Source organism: Ischnura elegans, chromosome 3, assembly GCF_921293095.1.
Source record: "Ischnura elegans chromosome 3, ioIscEleg1.1, whole genome shotgun sequence".
Classification (NCBI taxonomy): domain Eukaryota; kingdom Metazoa; phylum Arthropoda; class Insecta; order Odonata; family Coenagrionidae; genus Ischnura; species Ischnura elegans.
Window position 1 is genome coordinate 96,493,021 of NC_060248.1, and position 13,525 is coordinate 96,506,545.

Here is a 13,525-nt window from a genome sequence, read left to right on the forward strand (position 1 = left end):
AGTAGGAAAGCCACTCTGGATTCCCAAAGGTCATCATGGCGTAATACTCGGCGATTACTTCGTAGTCCCACTCACCCCACGCCTCGTACAGCGGTTCCAAGTCCACCCAATTAGCCACCTGAGACGTGGCCAACTGCACCAACTCCTGAGCCATCTGTGAACTATGAATTGTCTCGTTTGTGTTGTCAAATACGGCCCATACTTGCAGCGACATGTTAGTCTGCGTGAATATCGTCGAGGTTTGTGCGGACATCGCCCCGGCCAACATGTGCCAGGAGGCGAATCCTCTGGAATTGTCAAACTTCAGGATGTGTTCGTGGGTCGACACCATCCCAACGTATATCGCCACGCGGGTGAGTGACTCGCATGTGGTGATGGTGTACTGGTCAGTGGAGTGCTCAGGGGCTGGAGTTGCCCAAACTCGAAGGCCACTACTAATATGGACACTTTGGGGCACTTTTACCCAGAAGACGTAACCCCACCCTTAGCCATGGGTGTGACCCAACCCAACCCTCGTGGGACTCTTTGGGGCACCCACCCCCACCCCTACCGCCCCCACCCCCTCCATACCACCCCCTCCCGCCCTAAACCATCCCCCTCCCACCGTAAACCACCCCCCTCCCACCGTAAACCACCCCCCTCCCACCGTAAACCACCCCCACCCATAGGTGTGTCGTCAACCCAACCCGCGTGGGACGGTTCAGGGCACCCACCCCCAACCCACCCAGAATGGACACTTTGGGGCATATACCCACCCCCCACCCATAGGTATGTCATTGACCGTGCGTCCTTACGCCACCCGCCCACCTGTCGCCGCCCCGTCTATCCCCTATTGTCGAATAAATTTTGATATTAGAATAGAATGACTTGTAGTGGCCTCGAACTCGGGCATCATCGCTTGGCGTACCCCACGGCTTCTAAATCTCTTGGATGAGGAAAATTATGAGGTTGGTATGGGGAATCGCTGTTCCTCCCGTATTAATTTATTAAAGGCTTTAAAAGGGATGATTTCGTTGGTTGGGCGGGTTGATGATATTGGATATTGTGACAATGCGACAATTAATACAAACGTGCCGTCACACACACACACACACACACAGAGGATTACAGGTATGACAATGGAAATAAAGAAGGCGGTTTATTTCCTTTTATAAATTATTTTATTGCAGGTATCACCGATACAATTATATATATATATCCTGTTCATGAATACAGAAATAAATAATGAATCACTCTTTGAATTTAATATACATAACAATCAAGTCTTCATCGCTCTTCACCACGATTATTCTAAACATTATCTTTTTCAGTAATTAACCAATATTGATTCACTCAATGAAAATAATATACTTAATATTTATGTCTTTGCCACTTTTCACATTGATTTTTCGTTTACAGAGTCACTATTTTGTCTGATTGTCTCTTGAAGAATATCCTTTCCGTCTCGACTAAGCCCTGAAGTTTCTTATTATTGCACCGCCAAGAAAGGCATGCCCTATTCAGGAACTCTGTGTTCTTTGACGTTCGGTGGTATTCCGTAGCTATCGAAAAATTCCCCCTTTCCGTTTTTATCGATAAATATTCCGACCCAATGCGACCCAGATTTTCTCGCTGGATCGGTGTTAACTATTATGGCTGATGGATGATGACACTTTAGTGGAAGATTGTCAGCCGCAAATACACCCCTGAAAAAATTACGGGTTTCGTTGCAGCCGCTGAGTGCACGCGTCAACTGAAGAGAATTCATCGTCGGATGGACAATATTTTTCGGAATAAGAATTCCATCTTATCTGATTCCTATATATGTAATGCGAATCATAGTTAGGAGTTGATCTGACTAGGGGGCAGTAGGGATTCCAACGATGATGTTCTCTATCCGGATTGTCAAAGGGGTCCCACGCGCCAATTGAAGGACATGAAAGCTTGGGCACCTGCGGGGTTGACATTCTTCCTGGCTCTCATAGCGTCTCCGACGAGATCTACAATATTCGATCCTGGAATCTCAGCACCTTAAATGGACACAATTCCATCGACGTTCCAGTTTACTTTACCAGACGCCACTAGTCGGTCGATCAGAAGCTCAGCTTTCTTACGGAATTTAAGAGGCAATGAAGATAGAACTTCAGAGCGGAGAGGATCAGGTGATTCACCCACTGCCCCTTCGCCATCTGTCGGATTATTTGCATGTTCTCTACTCACCGCGGATACTATAGGAAAAGATAGGGGTTTCCTTTCCTCCCCTGCGAAATGTAGAAACCGATGAAGACAGTTTTTGTACAACGCCCACTTTTCATGGTCTGAATTCATCGGCGTGCGAAGAATTTTCTCCATCTCACGATCCAAATCCGTGAGTGTCTGCTGTGTACTCGTCATCGGAACTATCGTATTCGTCATTCTCTGTGCTGTTTCATGAGGAACGAGTACCATTTTCCTCGCGTGTTCCATTTTTAGAGAAATTTAGATAGTACACTGCCGATCAGTGGTATAAGTAAAGGTATAAAACCCCCGCCTGATTGCAAGATTATCTTTTTCTTTTTCTTCCAACAACCTTTTCCTTTGGCAATTTTACGTAAAACGCCCTTGTGCCGCGACAGACGCTTTTTCTGTGCCTGGGTCACGCTTACACACCCTTCCAGAGTATTATCTACGATTTCGCAGAGGGCGCGAATGAGATCAGGGTCTGCAGCTTTGAGTATCGCGGTGCGTATAGCCGGTTTGCAACGAACGAAATAACGTAGAACGTCGGCGTGTTTTGCTATTCGATGCATCTTTGTAACTGTGAGAAATCAGAATTGAACTTATATTATATATATATATGCGTGAATTTCTTAAAAATAGTATTTCACTTTTTCGGACGATAGATTTCTCATTTTCATTTCATTTCTCTGTCAGCCGGAATTTATTTTTTCGGTTGGTAAAAATAAGGAGTTTCATCGTCCGGAAATATTTCGGTGCGAAATCGGAAGATGTCGGGAGTTGTCTGTTTTAGATCGATAAATAAATAACCATGCGCCTTGTTTGTCGCATCATCGTAAGCGTCCTGAAGAAAACGGATATTTTTCGGGTATATCTGCCTCGCTAAACTCAATATCTGACTTCTATCTCTCGGGTTTTTGAAGTAGACAATGTAGTGGGTGTTGAGAGAAATATCGCGCGCACCCTTTCCCTGATGAAACAAGTTTTGCGTCAGGTAAATAACACTGATATTCTTATGGTGGCTACCCCTAGAGAACAGATCTACGACTACTTTATCACAACTTTCCACCATAAGATCGTCCAGGATCACTAGTTTCGCACCAGTTACGTGGGAAGTGTTTTTTAAATCAGGCAAACCTTCATGGAAAGAGACGCCTAATGTCTTTAAACCTTCGTAGAAATGCTGCCACTCCGAATAACACCAAATAATTTCAAGGAAGGTTACATCAAACATCTCCCTCTGAAATTGTATCAAACGATTTATGAAAAATATCTTACCGCAAGCGCTAGGTCCAGCCACTAACGCAGCAAACGGGTGTTTTAGCCGAAAGTCCATCCCAACAACTGAACAGATTCATGTCCGCTCTTGCTATTTAACTAGTTTTGCATTACTATAACGCGACAACTCCTGAGTTTTATACCTTAATTGTATCCAAAAGAAACAAAGAAATTAATACCAATATAAAATACCGTGGACTACTCTCGGTTGGATTCCCATTTACATAATTTACGCATCCATTGAACACTGCATACTATGTACACCGCGTGCATGGTACGTTGGAAACCATAAGCCCTTCCGCCACGACAAGGCGGTAGTCCTCGGAAGGGAAAAATAATAATTTACATAAATCATAAAATCATAATAAAAATTTGGGGACTGAAATAAAATAAAATAAAATAATAAAGTTATTTGAAAAACTTTGGAACATCAATTTATAAAATAAAACATAACGAAACTGTGGGGAGTTGGAAGTTAATAAAATAAAAATAAATAAAATAAAAAATGAAGTTATTTGAAAAAGTGAATGGTTATATGGTTTTAAAGTAGAACAAATGAAAGTTAAACAAATCAAAGAAAAAATAAAATAAAATGGAAATAAAACAAAACTAAATGAAAATAAGATAAAATTGAAATTCAAAGAAGAAAAGGGAAAATATGGATTGGAAAAATTAGGAATGGAAAATGTGGACGGGACTATGCTTCTTCTCCTCTGTAGTTATACATTTTCCTTTTTCTAAAGGAGACGTCGTTTTTTGTAACCATACGGAAGTGTGTCGAAGTTCTCCAGACGTTTCCTTTTGGTATATACAATGCGGAAGAGCTTGCTTTCAGGCTTGGACACAATGTCATGGTTTTTCATGCGTGCTATTTTGTGGCTATATTCTACCGTTCTCCCAGGCTCATCATTCAGCAACATAGCTTTCAGCGTCTCAAAACACACAACTCCATCATTTGAGGAATTAATTGTGATTCCTCGCACTTTGCAGACGCTTTTCTTAAACTTCGAATTGCTTGAAGATCGAACCACATAAGCGTAATTTTTAGGACCGCCCGATACAAATTCACTAATGTAGCAGTCCGGTCCCAACGGAGCAACCTCATCGGTCATATCACCGAGGTAATCACCGATTGGTGGAGACCATTCCCCTGGTTTTTCAGTGAAGATAATGCTATCTGTGTCGTGATATAACACCCGCCTTTGAAGATTTTCCAGGTATTTATAGAGCTCCAATCTGGCTTGCGCTGTTGTGTAACAGGCCATGATAATACCACTAGAGCTGGATGGTGACACAGATTCTTCCTTTTCCACCCAATGTGCGTATATGGTGTCTTCATTCACTTCAACAAGACGTTGAACGTCAACGTTTGGATCCGTGAGAAGAGAATTCAATGCGTCACTCTGTTTTATGACGGTGGTTTGCGTTAAATTATCGCGCTGTCCCAGTTTCCCCCAAAAACTGTTTAGCAACAATTTCGCTAGTGATCGTTTTCCAGGGTTGTGGCTGATTGAGATCTTGTCAAGATCCACTCCTTCCCTCTCTCTAAACTTTCTTAGGTATTCCTCTTTCTTCTCCTCCGTCACACACCAGCTGGGCCACCCGCTTGCCTCCTGCTTAAGCTTAAGGAAAGCATTTACATACTCAGCGAATAACCCACCCTCTCCGGTTTCGCGATTATACTGGGTCACTTCATAACTCCAAGCTTCGTGCATTTTTACGATGATGTAGCCAAGAGACACTGCCTTCTTCAACTCGCAGGTCACCCATGTACCCGTCAACGTTCGCTCCGCCTCTTCGTGTCTGCAGTCCCCTTGATTTTCTTCCAGCGCGCAGGTCCTACAGAGTGGAAATAACAGCTTCCCGTTACCCTTCATAGGAAGCACCGGGTGATATAGCTCTGTTGGAGGAAGAACATCACATTTTACAACTCCCTCCAAATCATTAAGAGGGGGACACTCGGCGCCGACGTAGATGGTTGGATGGCCGACTGGATACGCGCCATATTTGTTGACAAATGGGTATAGTGAACAAATGTCTGTGTATTTTATTTTCTCTCCTGTTGCCCCACAAGCTTTGTGGTAAAGACGCAAAGCATTTGTCCTCCCTCCGTAGAATGCATCGCGAGGATTCAGTGGGATTTCCTTATGTATTGGTTGTTCTTTCAAGAACTTTGCCAATGCATAGTCGCGCTCAATCTCCCTCTCAAATTGGCATTCCCACATTTCTATTACTTTATATCCGGCACACGTGAGCATCTTCTTCCTATTCTCGGTGCTTTCGAAACGCGTTTGCATCGTTTCGCTCTTACTGTTCGAAACCGGAACATGTCTCTGGGGAAAACACTTGGGGCAGCCGTGGAAAAAGCACCCGTAAAATTAAAAAATAACTTCCTCCTGTTCTTTTCTCGTGTACCCGTCTACTTTTCTACCCAAAATTCTAATCTCCCGGCCATTTTGAGCGTGACGGATTTTTTCACCCCTCCTCCTCTCTTCCGCCAACAACCATTGGATGGCCTTCTGCGACTGCCTGTCTGCCCATCGATATCCACCTGGGGGCATAATAGCAATCGTCTCAGCCTTCAAATATTTTTTTTCGAAACACTCGCATGCACGTACTCGCGATGGTAAGGCACTCCCTAAAGGGGTCAACGCCACTTAGTGCGAGAAATTCCTCTCTAAATTTTAAACACGCAAGTCTCAAAATGTTCACATCCTGCACGCAGTATTTCTTAATTTCTCTTTCCATCTGGAAAACGTAATGTTCACGCCGCAGTTCCGAATGCCATTTTTAAAATTTTGAAAGTTCAGTGGTTGACATATCAGCGGTTCCATAGGTCTCCTCCGGAGGCAGGGGGCCCTCATATTTCCAATTTGCCTCTGTATTGAAAAAGTGGGGAAAATATCCCTTCACCATCGAGGTATCTAGTCCAAGTGCCGATGGTAGCTTGGCGAGGGGCATGGGCAGAAAGTTTAGAGAGTCAATAAATTTTAAGTTGTCAAACTCGACGCTCATCAGTTTCGCCCCGTTCGCTATAAGCTTGGGGGCCCACTTCATTTCTTCAATCAAAACCTTTAGAATGAAGTGACAGTCATACCCCTTTGAATTGTGGGCAATGCATATTATCTGATCAAACCCTCTTCGTCGCAGGGAGACAAGACTTTTTACAAACGAGTACACTGGGTCTGAACCATCAAATATGCACTGCCGCTCCCCACATTTCTCGCAGTCTTCAAGTGATTCATCTCTGCAACAAACACTACAACATCTTTGCGCCACCAGCAGATTTGCCCTGTGTAGAAATGTGTCTGTTTTCCCTAGCATCGCTTCATCCTGCCGTGATTCTATATCGTAGAACACAAACACAAACTTTTCATGGGGAATTTTCTTTTCGACGATCTGCTTCATAAAGCATTTATTTTCGCTACTGTGGCGACTCTTGCAGGTCTGACAATAGATTTCGCCGCAGACGTGTTTTTTCCGCTGAATGAGCGTACTGTAAACTCTACAACATTGTTTGCAGTATTTAAAAATTTCGCATGGCGCTCTTGCCTTACCCTTCGGCTTTAAGTGCCTTTGATAGCAAACATCCCCGTAAAAATTTCTGTTGCATGAATGGCATGCAATCGTCTGCTCGCTTGGTTCACATGGTGGGGAGTTGATACATCTGGAGCACTCGCTAGGGCACTTATGAAGAAACATTGTCTTGAATGGATGCCTACAAGGTCTACAATAGTATCTACAGTTAAAGGCCCCCGTGAGTGAAGTAATGACATTAAAATGATGTTCACCATAAATCAGATTCACATCCTTCCGAATTGAACCATCGGGAGCGGGCGTCGATGGGCCTTCATATAACACTTCCTTCCCTTGGCGATCACCAAAAACTGTTATACGATAGAAATCAACGTGGTTTTGGAATGTTCTAACCTCATTTATTCCCCCGCCATTTTCCAGATTTACACCTGCCTCTTCACACAATGCGATGGCCCTCTGAGTTTGAATTCTTCGCCCCTTCCGCATATCCATATAAACCCCTGCTGAATCAGTATGTCTGGAAATGGCGACACATATAGCTCTCGCGAGGCACAAGTTGTCGTTATTGTCTATTACAATTATTGCTTTCTTTGCACTGCAAAAATCGTGAAAGGATGAGATCAGATCCCGTCTCTTCCTGCCGCCCTCAGCCTGCTCCACATGCGTGAATGAAATGCTCATTATTCCGCCCAAGAGGAAGTTCTCATTCGATTGAATGACTTTTTCAATTCTCTGCAGTATTACTTCAACGTCAAATTGATCTACCCTCCGGTATGATACGTGGATTGGTCTGTCTGGACAACTACCACTCTTAATCGTCATTCCAGCCTTATTGGATTGAGGTATATCCCGTTTTAGCACATCTAACAATTTCAACATGCAGCGCTCAAACCAGCGCATAGGATTCTCCCCCGCGGGAACGGAGCGAAAAACAATGGAAATTTCGCGCTCCCATAGCTTGAAATTTTTCAAATAACTCCTATTTTCGGACAATATGGTGAAATACATGTCATCAGTCTCCCCGCCCCCGATTTGCAAGTTTTCAGCACATGGTAGCATTGGAACTGGTAGAGAGTTAATGTCAAAAGGTTCATCTAACAACGATGGCTGCACTTCAAACACCTCTACGTTGACCGCTAAAGGTAAGCACTTCCCATCTTCGTTAAAATCAATCAAATCGTAGTCTCTCGCCTCAACGCCTGAGTTGCAATGTTCGAGGACTTGCGAGCTCTCTCCGAATTCAGTGAAAAGCTCATCCGATAAATTTTCTAAACTTGTAATTTCGGCAAGAACATGATCATCCGTGAGTGACTCACACACGCTAATCTTGTAATCATTTTTTTCTCGCTCACCATCACCTATCTCACCCACCGTAGACAGTGGTGAAACAACGAGCGGTTGAAACATCTCGAATCCAGGCGGCGGTCGAATAACCGAAGAAGAAAAAATTTCGGGTGAGTTTGGTTGCGAGCGGACTCCAGCAAATTGAGTAGAAAGTACATCCCTTGTAAGCTCAGGTAAGGGGAAATTAGCAGCGGGAAACATTGATTGACTTAAATTGTCTAGAATCTGAGACGATGGCAGCTCGACACTCGCTACTTCCGGCAAAAGAGTTGCTCCCTCCACAACTTTGGGGTCAGTATCAACCGGAACATTGGAAGATTTCAAAGCAGAAGCATTTTGAGCGTTCTTCACATCTTGAATTAAATTAATAAAATCCGACATGGGGACTTTTTCAGATAACTCGGTCATACGGTGGACTAGCCCGTCGAGTGCGCTTTGCAACAGCGTTAATGTGTTATACGCTCCCAGGCGATGAGCGCGTACAATTTCAACACCCGGTACAAGCTTGAAAATTGAATCCATCACGATGAAAGACAATGGAAGCGTCCTAAACTCAGTTCACAAGAATCCAAGATGAATAAATCGCTTTTCAGACTTAACTTGAATCCGGGCGGAACCTCTGGATGCGTTTCCGGACGGCCGACTCAAAACTGCTTGCTTCCTCCTCGGTGGGTGCTCAGATGCTCGAAGGATGATGTAGAACTCGAGATGAGAGAACGCTGAGACAGGTACTCTGGAAGTTCTAGGTGAATTTGCTCCTCCGTTGCACTTCCTCTTCTTCTCAACAACAAATTCGTACACTTAGAGCCAAAAGACCAAAGCCAGAGAGATATTGTTTGAAGTTTCCACCACGGTGAAGAATCGGACTGCAGAACAACGATTGTAGTCTGGAGAATGACAGAGTAACCACTGGGACGAGTCCTTTTATAACTAATAACCACGCCGAAAAATTTCAAGATGGAGGCGGGGGGAAATATTAAGGGTGTTGATCTCTGAATAGTTTTCCTGATGGTACGGGCTACTTCGACCAAGAGGACATTAGCAATCATTTGCAGCATTCTTAATATACCACCTCGTAAGTTTTAAAAATTTCCGCAACATACTTCTCTTACGTCGCATAATGACCGTGGGAGGCTTCTTGGATACATTCTCCTGAGAATTGTAGGCACTAATTTATGAAATATTGGGTATTCAGAAAATAGCATTCGGAAAATACAAACGTGGAAATACCCCTAGGGAAATAGCCACTCTTCCTCATTCGTCTTCTAAATTCATTGACCCGGCCTCCACCACCATCCCTCTTTTCGTAAATAATGACAACGCTAGGAATTGTTGAGAACGTGAGAGGCACGAAACCCCCCACCCCTCTTCAAACGCACTTTCACCGGCAGGATTGGCTAGAGCGGGGCGTGACGCCTTCAACCCTTTGCGACAACTCGGAACACAACCTTCACAATAACACCCCTCATTATTAGTATAACCATCAAGGAAGCGATGTCGCCACGACCCTCTCCCGATGCAAGAGGACAGGTGCAGCGTGGAAATGAAGAAATTACACATTGCGAGGATGATATTTCGGTTGGTATTTTATCATACAATATTCAAATATATTTGTTATAAAATTGTAATTACTACTAATATAACCAATGATGATACTCATATGCGAATGTGAAATTTTTATGTTCATGTGCTTCGTTTCCATACAGAATTACGACTACGGATACGATTATTCTTCTCAAGATTCATTCTGGGAGAATTACCTGGCGTGGGAGACCAAAATAGAAACGGATACGTCGCGGGAGTTGCAAACCTCAACACCTATCCAAGAGCATCATTTCCCGGAACACTTTTGGTCTCCCAAGAAGCTGGAAATGGATGAAGACGCTAGCCTTATTACTGTGCCAAATAACTTTGTGAGTACCGACAATAGTTTCCAAGAAGACAGTGACGTGGATTCACAAGCAGAGACTGTAATATTAAACCACGAGCAAACAGTTTATTCAGACATTTCAGAAGCCAGCATTGCTCCAAGTTTGCCTGATGAATGGCCTTCTTTCGATGTGTGGCCACACGCATTGGAAGATATGCTTTGCCTTTGTAGCCACTGCTCTGCTATCTTGTTTAATACTTTATCCCAAATTGAACTGTGTTATTCATCCACTCAGTAAATAAAATAATTTTTAAAATTTACATGCATTCTTTATATTTAATCATTGTCATCGATCCTTAATTAGAGAAATATTGCATGCTTATATAAACGGATTTAGCCTCACAAGCGTACCCCTTCATTATCGATCATTTAATAACCACAAATTATTGATTCCACTTTTCGCACCTCATAACCAATTTAATTTCAATGCCCGATCCTTTTCAAAATCAAATTCCAACTCTTCTTGGGCTGAGGTTGCAAAATTCACATCACGTGCGAAACACAATGCGTACGTGAACGCAAAGAAACACCTTTCACTATTATTAATGGCACGAATTGGTAATAACCAACCCTCGTTAGAGCCTATCAGAAACTATTGCACGAGAGTCAATGTACCCCTAACTCCGACCACGAAGAGGCAAGCTGTGCGTGAGAAAGAAAACAAAAGTATCCTTAATTTTCTATTCCTCCATTAAATATCACTTATAAAGGGTAACAATGGCTAGTTTGCACTAAACCAACAGCAGGGGTTGCCGAACCTCCAAAGGATGAATTTGCCACAGGTGCCATCTCAGTCGCAGGACTGCTACAAGTTCCACAAAGGCATAATCAATTAGGGGGCATATCCGAATTGCTCTGAACCGTCCCACGCTGGTTAGGTCAATGACTTACCTATGGGTGGGGGTGGGTATATGCCCCAAAGTGTCCATTCCGGGTGGGTTGGCGGGTGGGTGCCCTGAACCGTCCCAAGAGGTTGGGTTGACGACACACCTATGGGTGGGGGTGGTTTAAGGTGGGAGGGGGGTGGTATGGAGGGGGGTGGGGGTGGGTGCCCCAAAGAGTCCCACAAGGGTTGGGTTGACGACACACCTATGGGGGGGCCCCGCACGGGGGGAAGAGAGTAATCTCTTCCTTTGGGGAGCCGCGCCCCCACGGACCCGAGCCCACCGGGGAGACAACCTCGTCAAAAAACCCTTCGCACGCTAGGATAGCGTCCAGACAGCATGTGACTCTGCTGTGCTGAGTAGCCGATACATCTGGCGTCCAGATTCACCCACGTGTTTGCCGTGCGTGGAGACCCGTACAAGGGGGAGAAGGGGATCCTGGTGGGTGAGTTCTCCGGCTCCCAGGTGGGCGTCGGAAACCCGGTATGGGCCGGAGTTCAATACCCCACTTCGGCCCTGGATTCCCCGAAAAACGGGCGGCCGAGAAGAGCCCAGCTCGGTCAATCGGCTCCTGGCGGCTGGGGAGCTTGGCGGCTCCTTCCGAGCGTACGCCAGGACGGGTTAGTGCTGGAGATATGGGGGTCTCCGTAGGGCGGCCGAAGGTGCGTGGGTTCGGAGGGCCCCCGCGCTGGAGGTTCTAACCCAAAAGAGACCCCCTATCAAAGGTTCCTATATCCCTTGGGTAGCCCTGGCGACCACACCGGATCTCGGTGTGGCGTCCCGAATGTGTGGCTCCGTGGTGGGTGGGGAGCCCAGGGGATGAATTATGTTCTTACTTTCATGGAGACGATTACTCTTCCTCCACCAAAAAGATCCCGCCCGGACACGGGCGGAGGAGAAAAGTCTTTTGAAAGCTCGAAGCGTTTTTTGTCTATGAAATGCGCCAAAGAAGGTGACACTCTGAAAAAGGTGTCTCCCTTTTTCATAAAAAAAGCTATGCAATCGATAATTACTGGAGAGCCAAATTCGGTGAAAAAACTAAGAGATGGTACCCTACTAATAGAGACTGCGAACAACATCCAAGCTGAAAAATTGCTTAAAACTGAAAAATTACACGACATCCCAGTTAAAGTCGAGATCCACCGCACTCTAAATACCTCTAAGGGAGTAATAAGTCACTACGACCTTCTTTACGTGGAACCAGAAGAGATCAAGAGAGAGATGGCCCCCCAGGGCGTCATCGACTGCCGCAGACTGACTACGAAGCGAAACGGTGAAGTGATAAATACCACGTCAGTAATTCTCACGTTCGCTCTAGACAAACTGCCCGTTAAAGTCTTCTTAGGATACGAATCTGTAACTGTGCGACCATTCTTCCCTCAACCGATGCGCTGCTTCCAATGCCAAAAATTCGGCCACATCGCACCGCGATGTGAGGGCAAGGCCACCTGCCCGCGCTGCGGCAAGGACAAGCACGATGGGGACAAATGTGCGGAAGCGGTCTGCTGCGTGAATTGCGAGGGTACCCACGCGGCTTACTCTCGCGATTGCCCGAAAATGAAAGAGGAACGGAAGATTATGGAAATAAAAACTATGGAAAAAATATCTTACCTGGAGGCAAGGAAAAAGTTCAAAGCCCTTAGTGCCCCCTCTTTCTCGCGTTCCTTTGCCGCAATCGCCTCTGCTCCAGTTAAGAAGTGCACCATTTCTACACAGACGGAACCTGAAAAGCAGATAGATTTATTAAAAAAAACAAATGCGAGTAACAATAGCAATACTAAAAAAAACACCCCTAACTCCTCCGTAGTGTCTCCCAAAAATACAACAAAGAAAACCACCAGAAAACCTGACCAGCGAGAGAAAACTCCCTCTCCTGGTCCCTCCGGCAAAGGTATGGAACCGATGCAGGAGGACATAGACGAAGATCTCTGTATTTCGGACACAGAGATCGAAAAAGTCAGGAATAAGGGAAGGAAAAGTCGCTTAAAGCGATGATTCCACAGACTTCCGGGCTAATGCTGCTCCAAGTTTCAATATTGACATCCTTTTTTTTCTGTTTTTATTTATCTTTTACCCTTTTTAAACCCTTTTTATGAATTTTATATTACAATGGAATTGTAATGGATTTTATCGGCATAAGGAGGAGCTGGCTGTTTTAATAAATGATTTTAACCCTTTCTGTATATGTTTGCAGGAAACGCGTTTTAAAGATACAGACAAGGGATATTTAAAACATTTTAACACTTTTAGACTGGACGATACTAGTGGCCAACGAGCCCATGGTGGAGTTTCGGTTTTTGTCCGGGAGGCTCTTTACACCTCCCGAATAAATCTTAACACACCGTTCCAAGCGGTA

At 44.7% G+C, this 13,525-nt stretch overlaps 2 protein-coding genes across 2 annotated transcripts; one reads left to right on the forward strand and one right to left on the reverse strand.

Annotated features, from left to right (window-relative positions):
* Positions 1-4,211: 4,211 nt before the first annotated feature.
* LOC124155222 (probable DNA polymerase) lies at positions 4,212-5,699 on the reverse strand. Its single transcript, XM_046528938.1, has one exon. The coding sequence runs from the start codon at positions 5,697-5,699 to the stop codon at positions 4,212-4,214; it is 1,488 nt and encodes a 495-aa protein (XP_046384894.1).
* Positions 5,700-8,635: 2,936 nt separating this feature from the next.
* On the forward strand, positions 8,636-10,595 carry LOC124155071. Its single transcript, XM_046528809.1, has 2 exons — positions 8,636-9,933; positions 10,062-10,595. The coding sequence occupies exons 1-2, from the start codon at positions 9,850-9,852 to the stop codon at positions 10,521-10,523; spliced, it is 546 nt and encodes a 181-aa protein (XP_046384765.1). The 5' UTR covers positions 8,636-9,849; the 3' UTR covers positions 10,524-10,595.
* The last annotated feature ends 2,930 nt before the right edge of the window (positions 10,596-13,525 follow it).